General features: G+C 33.5%; 2 protein-coding genes across 4 annotated transcripts in view; one reads left to right on the forward strand and one right to left on the reverse strand.

Annotated features, from left to right (window-relative positions):
* LOC105333346 (rab3 GTPase-activating protein non-catalytic subunit) overlaps positions 1-10,698 on the forward strand; it is a 29,056-nt gene extending 18,358 nt beyond the window's left edge. Inside the window, exons 23-34 of one of the 2 annotated variants that reach the window (XM_034470242.2) lie at positions 716-911; positions 1,027-1,182; positions 4,769-4,875; positions 4,973-5,039; positions 5,258-5,328; positions 5,458-5,493; positions 6,534-6,608; positions 6,818-7,030; positions 7,377-7,466; positions 7,642-7,863; positions 7,980-8,138; positions 10,097-10,698. In XM_034470242.2, the coding sequence (XP_034326133.2) occupies positions 716-911; positions 1,027-1,182; positions 4,769-4,875; positions 4,973-5,039; positions 5,258-5,328; positions 5,458-5,493; positions 6,534-6,608; positions 6,818-7,030; positions 7,377-7,466; positions 7,642-7,863; positions 7,980-8,138; positions 10,097-10,240 (1,536 nt within the window). In that variant the 3' untranslated portion in view covers positions 10,241-10,698. The remainder of the gene's footprint in view (positions 1-715; positions 912-1,026; positions 1,183-4,768; positions 4,876-4,972; positions 5,040-5,257; positions 5,329-5,457; positions 5,494-6,533; positions 6,609-6,817; positions 7,031-7,376; positions 7,467-7,641; positions 7,864-7,979; positions 8,139-10,096) is intronic. The other variant, XM_066089044.1, reaches the window with a different exon arrangement.
* A 10,549-nt stretch (positions 10,699-21,247) lies between these two features.
* Positions 21,248-23,345, reverse strand: part of LOC105333355 (isoleucine--tRNA ligase, mitochondrial) — a 28,384-nt gene continuing 26,286 nt past the window's right edge. The window contains exon 22 of one of the 2 annotated variants that reach the window (XM_034470243.2): positions 21,248-21,975. In XM_034470243.2, the coding sequence (XP_034326134.2) occupies positions 21,694-21,975 (282 nt within the window). In that variant the 3' untranslated portion in view covers positions 21,248-21,693. The remainder of the gene's footprint in view (positions 21,976-23,345) is intronic. The other variant, XM_034470244.2, reaches the window with a different exon arrangement.

A 23,345-nucleotide genomic window follows, 5' to 3' on the forward strand; every position in this document is an offset into this window, starting at 1 on the left:
CTGGGAAACACTGAGCGTAGGCTTGCTCAAGTACCATCTTTTAGTATGTTATGTATGATTATAGAAAGAAAAACATCAGTTTAAATCGTACTTGAGCACACCTGCGCTCTGTACTTCCGAATGCAAAATAAAGAATATATGACAATATTTTTATTTTTGGCAAAATTGCGTGAATTGGGTCATTAAGGTGACATCATAGATAAACAACGAATGAGCAATGATGACTAAAATCAAGATAAAAGTGATAGCATCCTCTGTACACTGATTTATGGAGATTTGATTTTTATATGACACTATTTAAAAATTGGTTAAAATTAGGGGCAGATATTAAACTATACCAAATATAGTCCTCTCTTAAGGCTCTAGGACTAGAACTAGAATTTGTATTCTCTGATTTGTCTTTATGTGCCTATGTTTTATCAATTAAAACTGTATAAGTAGAATATTACTGTGGTACATGCATATGAAATCTGGGGTGCATTAAACTAAGTACATGTAATACTAGAGGTGATTAATACCCTAAACTTTTACTGGTTCATGAAAAAGTACATACTAGTTTGATGGAGGAACATGATAAAATAACCAAAGAGCCAGAAATGAAAGTATCCACAATGTGGGTGACATTGTTTTTACCTTGAAAAAGCATAATCATCTGTGTGTATATAGAACTATATATATATTTCATTATTGATTTGTTATGAATGTATGTGTTTAGGATCCTGATGCTGATACAGAGACTCGAGGAGAAATGTCTTCACAGGGAGGAGATGGTCCTCCTCAGGACCTCGAGGACTGGAGTCTGTTAGTCAAACAGCTGGAGGATGTACTGGCCCTCAAGAACCTGCTGAGAGTTGGCAAGACTAACAACATTGCTGAGGTGACAGTCTCTAAAATCCTGGAGGGAGGAAGAGGTGGGTGCTGAAGGAGACAGAACTCATTACAAATTTGATAGTACATGGGTATCAGCAAACGTTTCCATGATAACAGTATTTCAAAGTATCTCAGTATCTATGAATACCTTGACAGGTTCAATATCTGAGGCTGTTGCGTACATGATAGCCAGTTTGGAGCTTCACCCAGGAGATCTGTATGACACCTCTATGACACACAGCACAGAAAAAATGGAGCTTGGCACAGAATCAGCACACTCAACTCAGAGCACAACCATAAGGAATTTACAAGGTTTGTACAATGGCATTACAATTGTAGGATATCCGAATGAGCTACGTTTGATAATCTTAAGCCCCTTTTACAACTGGTGCACAAGCAGAAGCGACAAAATATTCGTTTGACTGAAAAAGTTAGGTATGTTTCATAAACTGTTGCCAAAATGTAATGTTTTTGCATCTATATGCGACTGTTGTACAATGAAAGGGAGTGTTGTAAGATGATGTGATAGGATCGCAAGAATGACCAGATGATCGGACAATTGAATGTGCTCCAATGCGATAGGACAAGCAGTGCTCGTGCAAGTCAGAGTAGGTATATATACCGCTCGTTTCCGATTCAAGAAGAAATACCAGTAGTTAAATGCAAGAGAAGATACCGCCCAAGAAGATGACAAAAGCAACAGCCAAAATCAAGGTCAATTGTGGCCTTAAACCAATATGCTTATCCAGTGTATACTGAATAAGGGAACTATTTGCCCCCTTTTTATTTTTCGCTCATTTTGTCAGTTAGGGGATTAAGACTTGGCGAATTGCAATGTCTCATATTATCCCTCTTTTACTACAACATTGTTGGGACGAATTCAAGACGAGCCAGAACTGCAAGTAGAAGTGAAAAATGTCAAGGGCCGGGAGAAAAAAAAACTGTATCCAGTACATAATAGTGGCAAAGCATGGAAACTGAAACTGTTAAATCTTGCAATGATAGTAAAATGTTGCAAGATTACATGAGACATGTTAAGCAATAGTCTCATGGTTGCACAACAGACGCTTAAACACCTGCAATTTATCTTACGATCTTTGAAAATCATGCAGTTATCAGTGAACACATCCTTGTACCAAAGTGGAGATCCTAATGACACAAATAACTACAGAGGATGAAGTGTCACTAGTTGTATGGAGAAACGTTTCGCAAGTATGTTACAACAATGTTTAAATATCTATCTACAAAATTATAATTTGTCAATTAAATTTCAGTTTGGATTCAGGAAAGATCATAGAACTACAGATAATATTTTCATACTCAAAACTTTAGTCAACAAGTATTTGGATATAAAGAAAGACAACTTTTATCTATGTTATGTTGACTTTTCAAAAGCATTTGATACTGTATGGAGGTCTGCATTAATGTATAAAATGTATAAGAAAGGTATTGGGGGGGGGGGGGGCTTTTATAAACTTCTTTGTGATATGTACTCTAACACAATGTAACACAATGTATTCATGTAAAAATAACAACATTTTGAGTGAACCATTCAGAGCCAATTGAGGAGTAAAACAAGGAGACAATTTAAGTCCTACTTTGTTTATTTTATATGCTGATGACTTTTTAGAATACTTTTAACATAGTCCAGATACTTTACCAGCATATTTAGATTCAATGTCTGTTAATCACATGTTTTTGCTGATGACTTTGTTTTAATTTCTGAATCTCCATTTGGGCTCCAACATTGTTTGAATGCTTTGGAAAAACATTATACTGATTGCAGTTGCAAGTTAAGTAAATATGGATAAAATCAATGCAATGATTTTCTCCAGAAAAACAGCAGTGAAAGATATGTATGTTTTTTATAGTAAGCATAATATTGTACCTTTAACAGAGCAATATAAATACTTAAAGAGACAGTATGGTGCATATCTAATCTAAAAACCAACTTGAAAAAATTTTCCAGTTTGGTTTGGTATTTTTGTACTACTCATGAATGTATAAACATTCAGAAAATTACAAAGTACTCCTTGAAATAAATCTAATTATTTCATTAAAATCAATAATTACATATAACCTATCACATATTTACATCGCAACGTGTTACGGGGTTCAGCCCACTATACTATTACGCATGCATATTTACTGTAAACAAAACACATGCAGGGCTTGCGAAGATTCTCCTGGACATGTTTGTTGACAAAAATATGTCTTTTCTGCTTCTCCCAGGTAGTAATTGTTCAAAGTTTTTAAAGGTATTTTTCGTGTTTATCATATTTGTAAATGAGGCCCCTTAAGGGGTTATTTGACATATTTATGTCTGTTCATTTTAAAATGAACCAAAATTGGTAAACCATTTATAAATTATCGAGTAAATGAGGATGTGTTCTGTGTAGAGAGTCCCTTTAACCTCGTATAACCGTATGACTGTAGTCGGAAGAAGATCTTGTAGTTTTCAGCACGTGTCAATTACTGTCAATCAAAGTCCACATGGTACAAATAAACAATATTAGATTATTCCAGTTTGTTCAACCCTTAAATTTCCAAAAGCTGATAATTACGTTAATATATGTATGTGAAAGGAATTTTTATGTATTTCAGCTATTACAAGCAACGTTATATCTTATTTCCTAACAATACAATAGGTAAATCTGAAGTTATTCACACATGTTTTCAGCTGTACTCTCTCTTTAAGACTTACCGGTAGTCTAGTGTTTAAATCAAATGGAAAGCTTAAGTTTGCCTCTGAACAACTTTTAGAACGAGCTAAAATTAAGGCATATTATGCATTAAAATCAAGTATACCTGGAAATAATAACCTTTCAGTTCAAGTGTCACATAAACTATAGCATTCAATGATTGTACCAATTATAACATATGGATCTGAAATATGGATCACAGACGATAAATTAGATATAAAATCCTCAAAATGTTTTAATTTGAAAAAATTCAAAATCATATACTGGTATTCAAAGATATTCTAGGTGTACATAGAAAGGCAAAAAATTTAGCAGTGAATTCTGAACTAGGTTCTTTTCCACTTTACCATTTATGTTATGAAAACATTTTTGAATACTATATCAGACTAAGAAATATGGAATCAAATACCACTTATAATAATGCACTTTTAGTATCGGCTTTTAAAGAAGACAAAGAGTTAGCTTCGAAACAGAGTTATACTTCATGGCAAAGCAAGATTTTTTAATCTTCAACAAAAACTAAACTTAACATCTTTATAGATATTTCCCGTAAGGATTTTAGGTTTAAGTTGAATAAAACTTTTGTTGATATGATCTTTGAAGAATATCTCATCTTCTAACTCAGGAAAACTTCTTTTTTACAGTAAAATATTGAATTCTACCTAGTATAAGTTGCAAGATTACTTAAAGTTTTCCTTGAAAAAGCATGAAAGATCCCAGCTAACAAGATTAAGAATAAGTGCACACTCACTATTCATTCAAACAGGTAGATATTGTAAACCAATGACCCCTAAGGAAAAACATTTATGCTATGGTTGTACATTATTAGTCAAAAATGAAGAACATTTTGTACTTTACTTTCCTGTGTATGGCAATCTTCAACTTCATTATTCATTTGGGATATTTTTAATGATAAATTATACTGTGGTATTGATCCCATTAAAGAAAACATTAGTACTGATGTTTTTGCATTGCATCGCAATAATTTGGATTGCATTTGGTCGCGTCTGAATAGTGTCCATGTCCACTATATTGAGGAGACTTGATGTGACCACAAAAACGCATGCAACGAATGTGAGAGCTTGTGCAACATATGCGATAGCTCATGCGAAGCCAAATAATTCCGATCGCAAAGTGTTTTAAAGTGCTTGTGCGCAAATTGTGAAAGGGACTTAAGCTACAATCTGTTTTGGTAGGATATTTGATCGAGCTGCAGAAGCGTTTACCACACAGCCTAGAGAATGAGGTCCTCCTGTGTAACATCTGCTGGGAGAACGCCATTATCTGGTTCAAAGACCTAGATGTACGTCTAGTTACTGTGATTAAAACGCATGAAACTATGATGTAATTCACATCACCAAACCTACAAATAAGCTATATGTTCTCTATATTTCTTGTAGAAAGTTCAACATCTGGGAGATGCTACAGAATATTTGAAACTAGTCACTAATGCAGTGTTAAGACATGGTAGGATTTGATGATCTTTTTTCCCATGAGTTCGAGCATGATTGCTTACGATTGATTCTACAGTTACATTTACATGTACTTGCTTTATGAAAATTATAGCAACAGTATATACAATATAGTTTGCTATCTGAGAAAAGGAATTTGAAATATAAGAGTCAATGAATATACATGTACATGCACTGGTTGTAATTCATGAAACTGTGGTGTATATTTTCAAGGAGTGGCATCCATGCTGTGGCATCGATTTGTAAAGAAGAAATTCCAAGCTTTAGCTCAACTTATGGAAAAGGTAGGTGTTAATTTTGAATTAATTTTCTGTTATATATATATATATACATGTATATGGCAGAAAGTAACTTTAGTAGTATGCCTTTAGATGTTTTTGTATGTCTGACGGGAAATTAAAATCATTTTTTAGGTTGGAAAAGTTCCAAAAGATCGGCTTTCCAGAAAGGTAAGATAACAAGAGGCCCACGGGCCACATCACTCACCTGGGCAACAATAGGCATGATAAAATAAGCTTCATGGAGTCATAATACAATATATCTGGACAATGTTGTTTAATAAATGTAGATCCTATACAAAAAAATCTGTCTCCCCCTGGATATTCTTATATTTATAATCAAGTTCCTTTTGTAACAGGATGATTTTATAGTCATATCACATTCAGCATTGCAGTTCTCAAAAAGACGCTTAAAAATTGTTTATAGACAGGTTATAAACCTACATCAAACCCTGAACCCCTTGTGAGGCCCAATAATTGTCCAGAGGCCAAAGTTTAAACAATTTTAAAGAATCAGCAATATATAAAAATGTTTGCATATAAGTAAAAGCATATATAATAACATTTCAGTTTTTGTGATTAATTAAAATGTTTTCCTTTGTTGCTTCCACACAAGTTTTAGCTTTCCTGGCTGATTGCTTTCTGAGAAGGAGATTTTTAAAGATTTACTCTATATATCCCTTTGTAAAAAGTCAACCCCAAATGTAGCCCCACCCTACCCCGAGGGTCATGATTTTAATAACTTTGAATCTACATTACCTGAGGATGCTTCCACAAAAGTTTCAGCTTTCATAGCCTAATGGTTTGTGAGAAGAAGATTTTTGAAAATTTCTCGAAAATTTTCAATAATTCCTAATTATCTCCCTTTGCAAAAGGGCGTGGTCATTAATTTTCACAACTTTAAATCCCCCCTTAGCCTAAGGATGCTTTGTGCCAAGTTTGGTTGAAATTGGCCCAATGGTTCTGGAGAAGATGTTGAATATGTGAAAAGTTTACAGACAGATGGACAGACAGACAAAATGTAATCAGAATAGCTTACTTGAGCTTTCAGCTCAGGTGAGCTAATAAAACAAATTAAAATTCTGTTAAATTATTCTGAACCCATCAACAAAACATTAATTTTTTGACAAATTCTTCATATCTGAACTCAGTCTAGAGTATCTCATTTTCTGAGGTGTAGCTATGTATGATTGATCCAGTTTTGTTTACAGGAAGTTGGTATTGGGGAGGCTTACATGCCCGCATTTGCTGGATTCACAGTTGATCTTATTCAGATTCTTAGAGAGGTATGTTCAAGTATTGTAAGTTGTCCATTCCATTGTTAAAATTAAAATTAAGTCGTTAAGGATCGAAGTATGACGTTATCAAAACTTTTATCATTTATATATTGCTTAGAAAATATCTTATAAACCATTACATTTATTTAGTTATACTATGAAGTATCAAATTGCTGCATGACTGTAAAAAATAATGAAAGGTACTTGTAATTTCATAGGCGAATTGTGAGGTGAATGAGATGCCAGTGTTTAACATAGAACCAATCTGGCAGACGGTCAGGGGTCCATCTTCTCTTGTGGAACAAGCCATTGAGCAGAAGATAACTAACTACGGACTGCTGACTCATCACTATAACTTAGCAGTCATCATGTCCGCTGTGCTTACATTTAACATGAAGTCTGCTAAGGTTATGACACTGTTTGATGCAAAGGTATGTCATTAACAACGAGGATGAATTGGTGAATATAATGCTGCATTCATTGTTCCTTACTTAAGGAAGCTTTGCTTTAATCAGATGGTTCTTAGACTATCCATTGATTGAATAATTTGGAAATTTACCTCTTAATAAACAAATTGGTCATGACTGCTTCATGACACCATGTGATGTCTGGTCAAAAGATTCAGAGTAACCACAGAATTGATTGCAATTCCTTGTCAAATATATAAACTATTTGTATGCAGTGATGAAAGGACAGATATGTTGTATAAAATATTACTTGTATTTTCTTTGCATTCCATATACATGTACATTGATACCAAGTATTGGTTTGTTTCAGGGTAAACATGCATTTTTTAATGATTTTACCCAGCATCCTCTGCTTCCTTCACAGAATGTTGATTCTGCCCTAACATCTAGTCGCAAAGAGGTCAGTATATTGCATGTACATGTAACTGCAACATAATTATATAATAAAATAATAAAACATGCATGCATGAGTGGTGTTTTTACTGACCCATGTATTACCTTTTGTATTATTAGAATATACATGTATCGGTAATTGCTAACAAAGAATTGGTATACCAATTGACATTCCTTTCCAGTTCTTGTCTCGAATTGTAACTTGTGCTGTAAGCACTCTAGACTCCTCTCAAGGCTCCCCCACACATCAGGCACACCAAGGTCCCAAAAAGGATGCTGCTGCCACAAAGTGGCCTGCTCTGGTTCTAGAATTAGCCAAGGACTTTGGTCTGGACTTGGACTTCTTCAAGCGCCAGCATGTCATAGAGCTGTACTCTGGAGGACATGACAAAAAGGCAGAGGAGGTATACATGAACTTGAAACATTAACAGCTTTAGCTTTGGATTATCCTATGTCAAATATGCAATTATATATTTGCTTCCCCTTTGTAAAACTTTACAATAGTGTGTTGTGTCTTCAGGTTCTAATGACAGTGAATGACCGAGAGTTTATGGGGTCGCAGCTGCTGCTGGTTGCTGGGAGACGGGTGGCCCACTATTTGCTGGAGAGTCACAAAATGGAGGGAGTGAAACTGTTGACCAACGTCTCTCCTGTCCTGTCCAAATGGCTCCGATCACTGGTAAGTTAGACTGTCATGTAAATTTATTCACACACATAAATTTAAATAAAAGTACGATCATAATCTGTCACTGTAATTCAGTAAAACTCGGTTATAGCGAAGTCCTGGAGACCAATGGAATTACTTCATTTAATCCGTAATTTGTTATATTCGTGTAACGAATTTGTAATAATATCTATAGCGAATTCACTATATACATGTATTCTTTCACCAGACTATAATTTTTGCTAATTGAGGTTTAAAATAAAAACAACGTTACTTTGATTCATTTGATAATCGGATTGTGAATTGAAAAAAATATATGAAAATAAATTAATTCAAACTGTTTTGTTATATGGTAGTGCAAACTTTTATAAACTGTAAAGAAATTTGTTGGAAAGGTATGTGCTAAATTTCGTTACTATTCACCTCTACGGGACTCAAAATCAGTTCGCTATCTGTAAATTCATTATATCCGAATTCGTAATAACTGTAAAATTTTGCAAGGATGTTTTAAGAATTTTACTGGGGACTCAAAAAAACTCCACTATATCAGAAAATTCACTACATCCGTGTTCGTACTTAACGAGTTTTACTGTATAAGTAAACTGTGAAGTCTCATGTATAACACGCATTTGTGTATAATACGCACCCACAAAGTTGGATGTAAAATGCTGTAAAAACGCTGTTCCTATGTTTAATATGTATCCAAAGGAAGAAATTTTCAATTGAGATTTTTAAAAAGTCTTTGATATGCAAGTGTTATTAATGTAATCAAAGAGCTTATAAGCAACTAAGTTTGCAGATCTAAAGCAAAACAAGATCAAAAGAAATGATTTAAATGATTCATTATCCTTTAATTCTTTTATTGTTAAATAAACATTTTGAAGAAAAATATGTATGTCATATATCGTCATTATCAAGTCGTACAATTGATCAATGTATTTTTAACATTGTCAATGACTGGACACAAAGTAAACAAGTTTAATCAAATAATCATAATTGATAATCTTCCTGCACTTGACATCCCCCTTTGACTTCCGACACGAGACTGAAGTGAGTTGAACAAAGCAAGCGCTTGCCCAAATTGCCCTGATTTTACTTCACAGTAATTTGCAAATCCTTATAACCGTTATCATAGCAAACCGTCGCATTGCGCGTTCATTGTTTACTTGCCTTGACTGACTGTCTGTTATGACGTCACCTTGTTTTGGAGTCGCAAAGAGTTATTTACGGCATCGTTTATGAATCAACAAATCAGTGGCGATTATTTGAAATAGAGGGAATGCTCTTTAGATATTATTCCTAGCCGGTCAATATCAAAAAAATATTGATCGGTCAATATTTTTTGGACGAGCTAATATTATAATTATTGAGTATTCGTCTAATTAGAGTTATATAATGAGAATATACTACTGAATATAACAAATATATATATCGAACTTGGGTTGAGGGCAACATTGGTTATATTATCCCCATATTTCGTCCCTCAGGGGCTAATATAATCAATGTTGTCCTCAACCCCAGTCAATATTTGTATATTGTTATACTTTCATGTTAAATACTGAAATCTGATTGGTTAAGACGCAGTTAATAATATTTACTATTACCCTCAGCGTTAGCAACGCACTTGGCAACGGGTAACATTAAAAAATGTTACATGCGCGAAAGTTATGCGCGTACGGTTCGCTGTAGAATTCACGTTATTCCTATATAAAAGCAGTAAAATTTTCTTAAAATTTTTTAAAAAGACATTCAGTATAACAAAATAAATAGTGCCTGTTTGGGAGGATAACAGTTGAAATTGACACCCCTCGAAAACCATTGTCAACCTCCGCTTCGCGTCGGTTGACAATGGTTTTCTCGGGGTGTCAATTTCAACTGTTACCCTCCCAAACAGGCACTATTTATATGTTATATAAATATGTGTGTGTGTGTGTGTGTTATTTCATTAAACATTGTGTAAAATATTTAAACAGGAGCCGGGGCAGCTGAGACGACCAGAAGCAGATGTTCAATCTATTGCAATGCTGATCCATCATGTAGCCAATTATCTACCAGAGGGGACCCCAGAATATGAACTTGCTATTTCTCTAGTGGATTTAGTCCAATCAATGTCTTAACAGTTGTTATTGACCAGTAGATTTTCTTCAAATCTTGCACTTGTGTGTACATGTATTTGTTTTATACAATTTTTGTACACTACATGTATAGAAGATTTGAAAAATCTTTTGTCATTTTATTATCTTCCATAACTTACAGCCTGATATGCACAAATTAGAAAATAAAGGGAATGCAATGAATATTGAATAGACATGTATGTTGTTTGTTTACATTAAGAATGTTGTTGACAAGACTACAAACCCAAGAGTTTCAGGTGACTTTAAGAACATTTAGTGTAGATTATTACACCTCTTTCAAATGGTTTATATAATTTATGATGAGCTTTATGGCCACTTAAACAGTAGGGATCTACATTTGAAATTGTTACTGATTAAATTTCAAGTTTTACATGATTTTGTAAAGTAAACTTATGACAATAAATTTAATAAAGTTTATTTATAAAATTTCTCTTGCACAAGATTAGTATGTTTTATTCTTTAAAAAAAATTGAAATGGATGCAAAAACACCGAGTTCTTGCTGATTTCTCATGCATTCATGTTTTACTTCACTGTCTGCAGTGTTAGATGCAATCTTTCTACAAGTGGTACATCGAATAAACATGCACGTAATCCAAAGTAAGAACCTTTAGAACTAGTTTTTTTTCTATAAGAAGATAATCAAAGAAAAGCAATGTATGGTGCCACAGATAACTGGAAAGAGGAAGAGTTACTTTTTGTTATTTTTAAACACCCCCCCCCCCCCCTCCCCTTTCCTAGAAAGGAAGGGCATATTGCTTTGCTGCTGTCCGTCTTTCTCAACAATCCACCAACAGTTTCAAATTATTTTTTACGCAGAGATTGCAAGTATTGAAATTTGGTATACAGATTTATCACAATAACATCTAGGTCAAGTATGATTTTAGGTACAATCCAACAATTTTTGACAGTTATGCACCTTTGACTTACAAAAATTCCAATTATTTGCCGTTTCCATTTTCTTTGCAGATGTTTCCAAGGGAAGGGGGGCATAAGCATTTCACGAACATCTCTTGTAATATCTAGAAATCTTATGTGTCTGATAAAATCCTTCTGAAGATGGTGTAATAAATTACAAAACAAGAGGCCCATGGGCCACATCGCTCACCTGAGCAATGATAGACATAACAAAATCAGCTTTATGGAGTCATACACAAAATATCTTAACAATGTGGTATAATAGATCCTGTATATTAAAAATTTTCCTGCATAATCTTATGTTTATTATTGACGTCCTTTGTAAAAGGATGATTTTACAGTCATATTACATATTGAGCATTGCAGTTCTCAAGAAAATGATCAGACTTAAGGTCAGACGACACATTCCTCGAGCATCTATTTTGTATCCCCTTGTATTATTTATAATCATTTTTTGCATCTGTATACCTAGATGGCCGAGTGGTTAGAGTGGTGGTCGCTCACTGCTAGGAATGTAGGTTCCATTGATGAGTTTAAACCCTGGCCACTGCTTTATATATAAATATATGAATTTTTATATCAGCAATTCAAGTGTATTTTCAAGAAGATTATACATGAAATTGTGTACAGGAAATTGTATACTCTAGTATTTTGCAGAAACGCCTGGTAAGGTATCCTAATATTTTGCAAGAAAGCTGGTCAAAGTAGTAATAAATCACTAAAAAATTCCTGGAAAAAGTTACATAAAATTGAGGAACGTGTCGTCTGACATTAAACAACTGTTTTCATATGGATTATAAACCTACATCAAACTTTGAACCCCTTGGGCCAAAGTTTAAACAATTTTAAAGAATCAACAATAATTCAAAATGCTTGCATATAAGTAAAACCAAATGTAACATTCGAGTTTCTGTGGATAATTTAAATGTTTTCCTTTGTAAAATTGGACCCCCCCCCCCCCCCCCCCCCATGTGGCCCAACTCTAGCCCTGAAGATTATGATTTTGACAAATTTTAATCTACATTATCTGAACTGATTTTTCTAGGCAAATAAATTTTAGAGATATTTCACTATATATTCCTATGTAATAATATTGAACATCCCCCTCCCAATTGTGGCCCAACCCTATCCCCAGTATCATGGTTTGAACAGACTTGAATCTACCGTACCTGAGGATGCTTCCACATAAGTTAAAGCTTTCCTGTCTGATCAGTTTCTTCAAAGAAAATTTTTTAAGATTTACTCTATATATTCCTATGTAAAAATTTGACCCCCTCATTGTGACCCCACCCTACCCCTGGGGATCATGATTTGAACAAACTTGAATATACACTACATAAGGATGCTTCCTCACAAGTTTTAGTTTTTCTGACTGATCAGTTATAGAGAAGAAGATTTTTTATATACTTACTTTATATATTCCTATGTAAGAATTTGTTTCCCCATTGTGATGATGAACTTTGGTTAAAATTGGCCCAGTGGTTCTGGAGAAGAAGTTGAAAATGTAAAAAGTTTATGGACAGATGGACAGACGAACTGACAATCAGACGGACGTCGTACAAAAAGTGATCAGAAAAGCTCACTTGAGCTTTTAGCTCAGGTGAGCTAATTAATGAGAAAATAGTTAAATATCTTCTTCTAGATAAAAACTGTCCAGAAAAGCTGAAACGTGTGTTAATTCATAGGTTGTGTATCATACCACTGGGGTTAGGGTGGGGCCACAATGGAGGGGGGGATAAATAGGAGTATTATAAAATATTCTCACAAACTCTGTATCAACCTCTGTATGGTTATTAACAAGAGGCCACATAGCTCACCTGAGCAACAATAGCCTTAACTCTGATCAAATTAGCATTACAGTATCGAAATCAAAATATCTTGACAACAAAGTACAGTAGATCTTGCTAAAAGATTTTTAAAAATCTGCCATTTTTTATTCACACATTTTTATGATAAATACCAAGCCCCTTTTGTTGTTGTTTGATTTTTCTCTATTCCTTTATAACCCCCCCCCCCCCCCCCCCCCCAACTTTGTGGCCTCTCTTTTCTCTAAGGAATCATGGTTTGATCATGCTTTCACACAAGTTACTGCATTTTGAACTGAAAACTTTCCCAGAATATTTTTAAAGTTTTCTCTATATATTCCTATGTAAAAATAAATCCCCCATTGTGGCCAAACCCTACCCCCGAGGACCATGATTAAAACAAACTTAAATCAAAACTATCTGAGGATACTTCCAATCAAATTTTCCTGGCCTAATAGTTTATAAAAAGATTTTTAAATATTTCTCTATATATTCCTATGTAAAAATTTATCCCCCTACTGTGGCCCCGCCCTACCCCCGGGGACCATGATTTGATCAAATTTGAATCTACACTGTCTGAGGATGCTTCCAAACTAGTTAAAGCTTTTCTGGCCCAATAGTTTTTAAGGAGATGTTTAAAGATTTTCCCTATATATTCCTATGTAAAAAATTGTCCCCCCATTGTGGCCCTGCCCAATCCCCAGGGATCATGAGTTGAACAAACTTTGAATCTAACCTAACTGAGGATGCTTCCATACTAATTTAAGCTTTTCTGGCCAAATAGTTTTTGAGAGGAAGATTTTTAAAGATTTTCTCTATTATTCCCATGTAAAACTTGATCCCCCCCCCTCCCCCCCCCCCCCCCCCCCCCCCGTTGTGTGTGACTCAACCCCGGGGACCATGATTTGAACAAATTTGAATCTATACTACCTGAGGATGCCTTTACGCAAGTTTAAGCTTTTCTGGCCGAATAGTTTTTTAGAAGATTTTTTAAAGATTTTCTCTATACATTCCCATTTAAACATCCATTTCCCCATTGTGGCCCCACCCTACCCCCGGGAACCATGATTTGAACAAACTTAAATCTACACTACCTGAGGATGCTTCCACACAAGTTACAGCTTTTCTGGCCTAATAGTTTTTGGGAAGAGATTTTTGAAAAATACTAACAAATTTTCAGTAATTCTAAATTATCTCTTATGAGGCTGTGGCCCTTCATTTGAACAAACTTGTATCCCCTCCACCCAGTTATGCTTTGTGCCAAGTTTGGTTGAAATCTGCCCAGTGGTTCTGGAAAAGATGAAAATATGAAAAGTTTACAGACGAATATGGACGCCGGCCGGACTATATTGTATTTCCATATGTTATGGTCCTGACAATATTTTTTAGGTAATGATTGACCTTGCGATACATGATAGGTCAAGGTCAAAAATTTTGGTGGCATGCACCCCTTCTCACATTATCTATATTTCAAGTTTTAATGTCAAAGGGTGTGTAAGTTACGGCCTGGACAAAATTTGGATGTCTCCCCTTTGTCCTTATTGTTAATTGAAGCTTTGTGGAGCTCAAAATAATTGTGAATTGTAATTACAATGTATATTAATAAAGACTTTCTAACTTTCATATATGCACACAAAAAGGGGGAAAACCCTTTACACTCAACTAATGTATTTCTTGAAAAGTTTTAAACAATAAAACTTTTAAAAGCTGATTACTTTATCTTAATAATTTTATGTTTTATACATTGGATCCATCTTCTTGTGATACCACTTACCAAATCTGACTAAACTCATATCCTGTTATCCACCTGCATAGTTAAATCATATATATCCTTTGATCCACTTGCATAGAACACTGTGTGAGATAATCAAAGGATCCGATTTTAATCAGATTTTTTTTTTATTTATTTAATCATTTTATTTAATTTCGTACATGTAGTTTATATATTACTATCTAAATCATACAAAATAAATTGGAAAAAAAACCACAAAAAAACCATGTGCCTTACAATCTTATAACAATTGTGTTACATTTTCAATCACATCAATTCTTAAGTCACATTTACTAAATTTCAATACATTTATCCACAAAATAGTACACTTTTTAACATGATTTCTTAGATTATATTCTGTTTCATCAAGACTTTCTAGTCTGCAAAACATCTTGTATTTGTAGATTTTCATAGCAACAAAAGAAATGAGGTTGTTAAATAAGCGTGTCTTTTTGTTACAATCAAAATAAAAGCTAAAAATAACATCTTTCCATTGAATTCTCACATTGATTACAAAAGATAATATGTTCCAAATGCTTCGTACATTCTCACACGTGAATACAAGATGTTGAATATCTTCAATTTCAGAGCACAAAGTGCATTTGTTAAGTGTATCTTTTTTCCACTTAAACATGATTTTCTTACAGCACAACATGTTATGTAACAAATTGTAATTGAATTCAGCAATATGTCTATCTAAAGCGAATTTGATTTTTTGAAGATAAATAGATCTCCAATTTTCAGGGAATATATTATACATTTCTTTGTAAATTCAATTGTACAATACTGTTTAAAAAACAAAAACGTTCTCTTGTTTTTTATATTAATAAATTTTGCTTGAACTCCGTCAATATTTCTAATATTCTTAAAGGCAGAACTTATTGTCTTATATTCACAAAGTAGATTTGCTTTACTGCACACTTCATCACCAATTTCATACAATGATTTAAACCCATAATCAGTGAATAGGTCTTAAACATACAGAATGTTACTTTTAATCCAATTCTTAAAGAACATAGGTTTTCCATCAAATACAAAATGCCTATTATTCCATATAGGCTCTTGTAAAACATCGTTTATATTCTTGATATTTCTGTAATTTTTTACATTGATTAAAATACATAAAAATTTCTTTATAAAACAAATGTAGGTTTTTAAACATTTCAAAGTTAGCCAACTTAACACAGTTTAATTTCAACATATATTCAAAATCTATGTTGTTACTTTTTAATAGATGCTCCTGGTGTTCACCCAAATTACATCTACCTTTTTAGTTTATTTCTCAAAATTCTTGGAATCCAAGCTGCTTTTACTGCTTGGAATTTTAAAAGTACATCAACAATACCTGTCCCTCCTTCTTCTATTTTTCCAATTATTGTTTTTCGTTTAATTCTATCTTTATTATTCCATATGAAGTTAAAAATATGGCCATACAGTTTTTAGCTCACCTGAGCTGAAAGCTCAAGTGAGCTTTTCTGATCACTTTTTGTCCGGCGTCCGTCTGTCTGTCTGTCTGTAAACTTTTTACATTTTCGACTTCTTCTCCTGAACCACTTGGCCAAATTCAACCAAACTTAGCACAAAGCATCATTGGGTAAAGGGGATTCAAGTTTGTTAAAAAAAAAAGGGCCACACCCTATTGTAAAGGGAAATAATTAGGATTTATTAAAAATTTAGTGATATTTTTAAAAAATCTTCTTCTCAAAAACAATTTGGCCAGAAAATCTGATACTTGTGTGGAAGCATCCTCAGATGGTATAGATTCAAGTTTGTTCAAATCATGGTCCATGGTCCAAGCATCATTGGGTAAAGGGGATTCAAGTTTGTTAAAAAAAAAAAGGGCCACACCCTATTGTAAAGGGAAATAATTAGGATTTATTAAAAATTTAGTGATATTTTTAAAAAATCTTCTTCTCAAAAACAATTTGGCCAGAAAATCTGATACTTGTGTGGAAGCATCCTCAGATGGTATAGATTCAAGTTTGTTCAAATCATGGTCCATGGGGGTAAGGTGGGGCCACAATACGGGGTCAAAGTTTTACATAGAAGTATATAGAGTTAAGCTTTAAAAATCTTCTTCTCAAAAACCATTTGGCCAGAAAAGCTAATACTTGTTTGGAAGCATCCTCAGATAATGTAGATTCAAGTTTGTTCAAATCATGGTCCCTAGGAGTAAGGTGGGGCCTCAATGGGGGGTCAAAGTTTTACATAGGAGTATATAGAGTTAATCTTTAAAAATATATATCTCTAAAACCATTTGGCCAGAAAAGCTGATACTTGTGTGGAAGCATCCTCAGATTGTGTAGATTCAAGTTTGTTCAAATCATGGTCCCTGGGGGTTAGGTGGGGCCACAATAGGGAGTCAAAGTTTTACATTGGAGTATATAGAGTTAAACTTTCAAAATTTATATCTCAAAAACCTTAAGGCCAAATAAGCTGCTACTTGTGTGAAAGCATCCTCAGATGGTGTAGATTTAAGTTTGTTCAAATCATGGTCCCTGGGGGTAAGGTGGGGCCACAATGGGGGGTCAAATTTTTACATACGAATATAAAGGGAAATTTTATTTTTAAATCTTCTACACAGATCAAGACTGGCCAGAAAAGCTGTTACTTGTGTGAAGTATCATCAGGTAGCAAAATCATATTTTATTTAGGAGTAGGATGGAGCCACATGGGGTGGAGGGTCCATTTTACAAAAGAAAACAGTTTAAATTCACCAAAGTTCAAATGTTATAATATATGGTTTAACTTATATGCAAGCATTTTGACATATTTTTGATTCTTTAAAATTGTTTAGACTTTGGCCTCTGGACAATTCTTGGGCTGACACAAGTTTGATGCAGGTTTATATCCCAGTTGATTTTGATCTTCTTGAGAACTGTAATGCTCAATATGTGAAATGACTATACTGTGACCAAAAGGGATCAATGATAAACAGAATATCCTGGGAAAAAATTAAATTTTTGATATACAGGATCTGTTAGACTACATTGTCCATATTTTTTTTTTTGGTATATTATTCCGTAAAGCTGATTTTATGTCTATTGTTGCTCAGGTGAGCAATGTGGCCCATGGGCCTCTTATTTAATTACTTCTTCATTTGGTAATGGTAAGATTGATGCTACGTATATATATTTACTTATACTAGTACCTAGTGTGTTGACAATTTCAGTTTTACCAAAAATTGTGAGTTTTCTCCTTTTCCAAGATTCATATAGCTTTTTCATGTTTTCACATTTGTCTATCCAATTTTTCTTATAGCACTCATCTTTATTATATCCCATATATATACCTAAACAATTGATGGATGACGTGTTTATTTTTATTCCAAACATATCATTTTTACAACTTTTTAAACGACCTGTCAATATACATTCTGTTTTGTCAATGTTTAGTTTAGACCCTGCATGTTTAGAAAATTCTTTTATAGTCTTTATGGCCTCTTTTAGGGATTCCCTATTTCTTAAAAAAAACAATGTCAGATCATCTGCATGTTGTATCTGTTTAAATTCTTTACTATAATTACTTGGTTTTATTCCTAGAATTTGATCATTGTTTTTCACTTTTAAAGCTAGAATATCGGCTACAAATAAGAACAATATTGCCGAAATTGGACATCCTTGTCGTATTCCTCTGGACATATAGCATGTTTTAGAAATCCATCCATTATTTTTTATTCGAAACATTGGGCTATTGTACAGAATCTTCATCCACTTTATAAAATTATATAGTTTTGAATTTGTATTTCTCTAGTGTTTTGAATAAGAAGTTCCATTCTATCGAATCAAAAGCCTTTTCAAAATCTAGGAAAAGAAAAATTCCCTCATTATTTGTTTCCTCGCAAAAATCGAATAAATCTAAAATTATTCTTGCGTTTTCTCCAATATACCTCCCTTTAATGTACACCGATTGATTTTCTTTTATTAAGTTATCAATCACTTTTTGAAGTCTTCTTGCAAATACAAAAGCTATAATTTTATAATCTGTATTAGTCAAACTAATTGGTCTGTAATTTTTAATGTTGGTTTGATCGCCTTTTTTAAAAATAAGGGAAATAACTGCCAGTCTCTGTGAATAACTCATTTGATCATTTTCAAAAATGCATTTTAGTGTATCTTGAAACAGTTGCTTTAAATCTTTCCAAAAGCATTGATAAAATTCATTAGTTAGACCATCCAAACCCGGAGATTTGTTAAGTTTTAAATTCATGACAGTCTCAGTACATTCTTCACAAGACGGGAAATGCTCGCAAAAATTAGCATCATTCTCACTAAGTACATTATCAATTTCTACAGATGATAAATATTCATCAATGCAATTGTCGGAAACTTTGTTCGAGGAGTATAATTTTTCATAGAAATCGCACACTACGCCCATAATGTCATTTGTTTTATTAAATGTACAGTTGTCAGTTTTTAGTTCTTTAATTATTATACTTTGTTTTTGTCTACTTTTTTCTAAGTTAAAAAAATATTTTGAAGATTTTTCTCCCTCTAACATCCATTTAGACCTTGACCTTACAAATGCTCCTTTACATTTTATATCGTAAATTTTATCCAATTCAGCCTCAAGATTGCGTATTTTAGTCATATCAATATGCTGAAATTCTAATTTTTCAATGTCGTCTATTTCTTTTTCCAATGATAATATTCTTTGTTTAATACTTTCTTTTGAGTTTTTTGCAAAGTTAATAGAAAATTCACGAGCTCTTGCTTTGAAAGATTCCCACTTTACCATTGGATTAGTGTTTTCTTCATTTTTTATTTCGTTAATCAAAGTTTGAATACCTTTTTGATAATTTTCGTCAGATAAGTATGAATTGTTAAGCTTCAAATAACCGTTTCCCCTTTTGTTAATATTTGTTTTAAAAGAGGTTTTCAGAAGTCTATGATCAGACATTCTTTTCCCATTAATTGTTCCGGGAATTTTCCGTAATGTAATTTTTTCAAAATCATAAATAAAATTTCTGCTCACAAATGTATAGTCAATTCTGCTACTAGGAACATTATCTGCGTTACAACAAGTATAACCATCCAAATCGGGATATTCTGTATGCCAAATATCATACAGCTTATTTGAACTTTGATCTTATGGATTATTAGTTTTACAGTTAAAATCACCACACATTATTATATTATCAAGATCAACTACGCATCTTTTATGTAAAAAACTGTTTAACTTAATAAAAAAATCATTTCTATATTTAGCAGAGTTTGGTGCATATACATTTACAAGAGTTAATTCAATGCCGTTTATATTTACTTTCAAAAATAGTCGTCTACCATCTACAGACCCATGTCTTTCTATTAATTCTACATCTAGTTCTTTTTTAAAAAGAATTGATACACCTCTACTGAATCGCTAAAACAATGATACTGTCTTCCCACAAATGTTCATTTAAAAATAAAATTTGGTGTTATGACTATTTTATTCATAACACCAAATTTTATTTTTAAATAAACATTTGTGGGAAGACAATACGATTTTCCTAACCATCTAGCATCATATTTTAATACATCTTTTTCTATAAAGTGGGTTTCTTGCACAAAAATTATATCTGTTTGAATATCATGTAACCATGCATATAATTTAGTTCTTTTTTCGTCCGAGTTCAGGCTTTGGGGATTAACTGTTAAAATTTCAAACTTATCCATTTAAAAATTTTACATGTATTAAATAAGCTATCGTTCTAGATGAAAAAACAGTACAGATTGAAGTATGTTTAACAATATACAGTCTACAATACGCAGTCCTTAAAATCATGTCCGGGTCGATCATCAGACTTCAGTGTATAAGAGCGCGCACTAACCACTATCATAGTCCGTACCCAGCGGTTTTTCTCCGAGAGAGGAGACATCGGTGTTTTTGTTGCCCGCATTTTTGCGCCTGTTGGTCCGCACATATTTACGGGGAGACCGAGAGTGGTCTTGCATAGTAGACGACTGCTTATCGGCTCTTTTGTCGGATTTCCGAATCGAACTCAACATGTCTGAAATATGACGCTGTGAGGCTGCCTGTAGATTCCTAGGAACAGACTCGGATCTCCGTGGTGGCGCCGGCCTTCGCGTACTGACGATCTTACAAAAGACTTCACAATTTCTTCCATTAGTTTTTCCTGTTTATCAATGAATTCATCATTAATCTGGATAGTTTTACTAATCATTTTTGCGTCTAGAGCCGTTTCTGCTGCCTGTATAGCTGTAGCCTTTGAGAGATCTCCGCAGCAAATGGCTTTAACATATTGAAAAGCGTGTTCTGCGGAGCGATGATGGATTCCAAAAACATGCATGTTACACGGAAAGAAATTCGATAATGGGTTATCGGCACCGGCAAAGGATATGACGTGTTTAATCAGATTTGCCAACACATGCTATTTACAGGCACTATTCCAGAAAATTTCACCTGGGAGTTAGCCTAAGGAATGATTTTTTTAAGGGGGGGGGGGGGTCCAAGAGGATTTCACTGTTTTGTGGCTGGATTTTCAAAGGAGTGGAGGGCGGTCCTGTTTTCAAGAAGTTAGAATAATTAAGCTACAGAACTGCAGTTTTTCAGAAAAGGGATGACAGAGCACTGAGCAGGCCACAAAAATACCTGAACAGGTTCACTGCACAAAATACAGTCAAACTTCGCTATCTCCAACTAGATGGGACTGTTTAAAAACTTCGAGATATTAGTGTACTCTAGATATGGAGGGTAAAATACTTAAAAAATAAGGGGTTGGGACCTACAAATCACTTTGACATATCCATTGTATTCGAGATATCAGTGTTTGAGATATTGAAGTTCAACTGTATGTGCATTATTTACTAAACAACAGCAGCTAGCCATTTGAAAGTGAACAACAGGTAGTGGTCTGCAACCAAAAAACAACTGTTTAGACCTTTATTGTTAATGAAAAATAGTTTTTATTAATACGGTATAGTTTTTATATTATCCTATTACACTATGGACTTAATTGACTATTTCTTAAAAGTACATCATAACATCGTTGGCACAATTCATTGCTCTGGGCTGTATTTCTTCGACAGCGATCGCATTTAGAGCCCCCAGCCTTTGTCAGTATCACTGTAAATTCAGTTTGAGTGTCTGCGTGTGAACCATGTATTACAATGTCCTTATCATCAGCAGTGACTTCCCCTGACTGGGAAGATTTCAGTGTGGTTGATGCTGTCTGCAGTATTTCACACAGAGGGGAGTCCATGCTAGTCTCAGCATCCTGTAGTTTCTAAAATTAGCAATGATTCATGATTATGCTTTATATGAAATAATCTTTAAAAAGATGATTTATCAAATGAAAATGAATATTTTACAATGTGATAAAAAATTTGAATTTATATATATATATATATATATATATCAGGCTTGGGGCAAATTACATTGTAAAGTAATGCATTACATTACCATTACTTCATGAATTTAGGCATTAAATTACCATTACCATTACTTGATTTTCTTAAAGTAATGCATTACATTACCATTACATGAGTAAAGTAATGCATTACCATTACCATTACTTTGCTTTAAAAAAGTAAAGCTAATAAAGAGTTTTTGCTAATGTTTCAAATATAAAACACTCTTTAACATATCTACAGGTTCATGTTCAGTATCAGGTTCAAATTCAATGACTTTATATACAAGAGTCATTCTTTTTTTGCTCAATATATAATAATCTTGTGGCATTATGAACAACATATTACATATTAAGTAAAAAGATATTTATAGACATTTGGCATGATACAATGTCAGATATGATAGATATAGAGACACAGAATTCGTGCATAATAGAAAACTATTTATGAAATAGTGTTGCGGTTATTAAAAAGCTAAATAGAGATACATGTATTTCCCCAGATAACACAAATCTTTATAATTTTGTATTAATTTAGAGACAGAGGGTTTTTCCCAGTTATATTTCTTAATATTTTTTAATCGGATTTCTTTATGCTGAGGACACTTTAGGACAAAAGATTACTGTTGCACTTTATGATCAAAGTTTCGAAGGTTTCATCTTTTAACTGCATCCTATTAGTTTGAAAATCTTCCCAGCTATACTAAATAAACGTTCTACAGGTGCAGTGGAAGCTGAGACTGAAAGATTGTTTGAAATCTTTAACCTAGGATATCTTAAGTGAAACAATAGAAAATATACATGAATCTTGTATTTTCTTTCAGTCCAAACTAATGTACTTAATATACATGTACAACAGAGAGAGAGAGAGAGAGAGAGAGAGAGAGAGAGAGAGAGAGAGAGAGAGAGAGAGAGATTATTTTTAAATGGGTTATGATATTAAAAGTGATTTTGATTTTCATCATGGATGGACAGTGCATTCATTTTGCCCTTAAAGGTGCATGTATGTCCCCTATTCTATTGGGACATGGCATAGGGAAGGGGGTTAGGGTGTTTTGTTTTGATACTTATGTTATCCTGGGGGCATAGTGTGTTGTTGACACATCTTTATTGAAGTGCTAACTAATTAGAGTAAATTGTTTAAATGATTTAAAACTCTTAAAAACAACACTCATAAAAATGTTATGAAACTGTGTTGTTATATCTAGTAATATGAATAATTTAAAAATGAAATTTTATATATCTTT

Source organism: Magallana gigas, chromosome 6 (genome assembly GCF_963853765.1).
Source record: "Magallana gigas chromosome 6, xbMagGiga1.1, whole genome shotgun sequence".
NCBI classification, from domain to species: domain Eukaryota; kingdom Metazoa; phylum Mollusca; class Bivalvia; order Ostreida; family Ostreidae; genus Magallana; species Magallana gigas.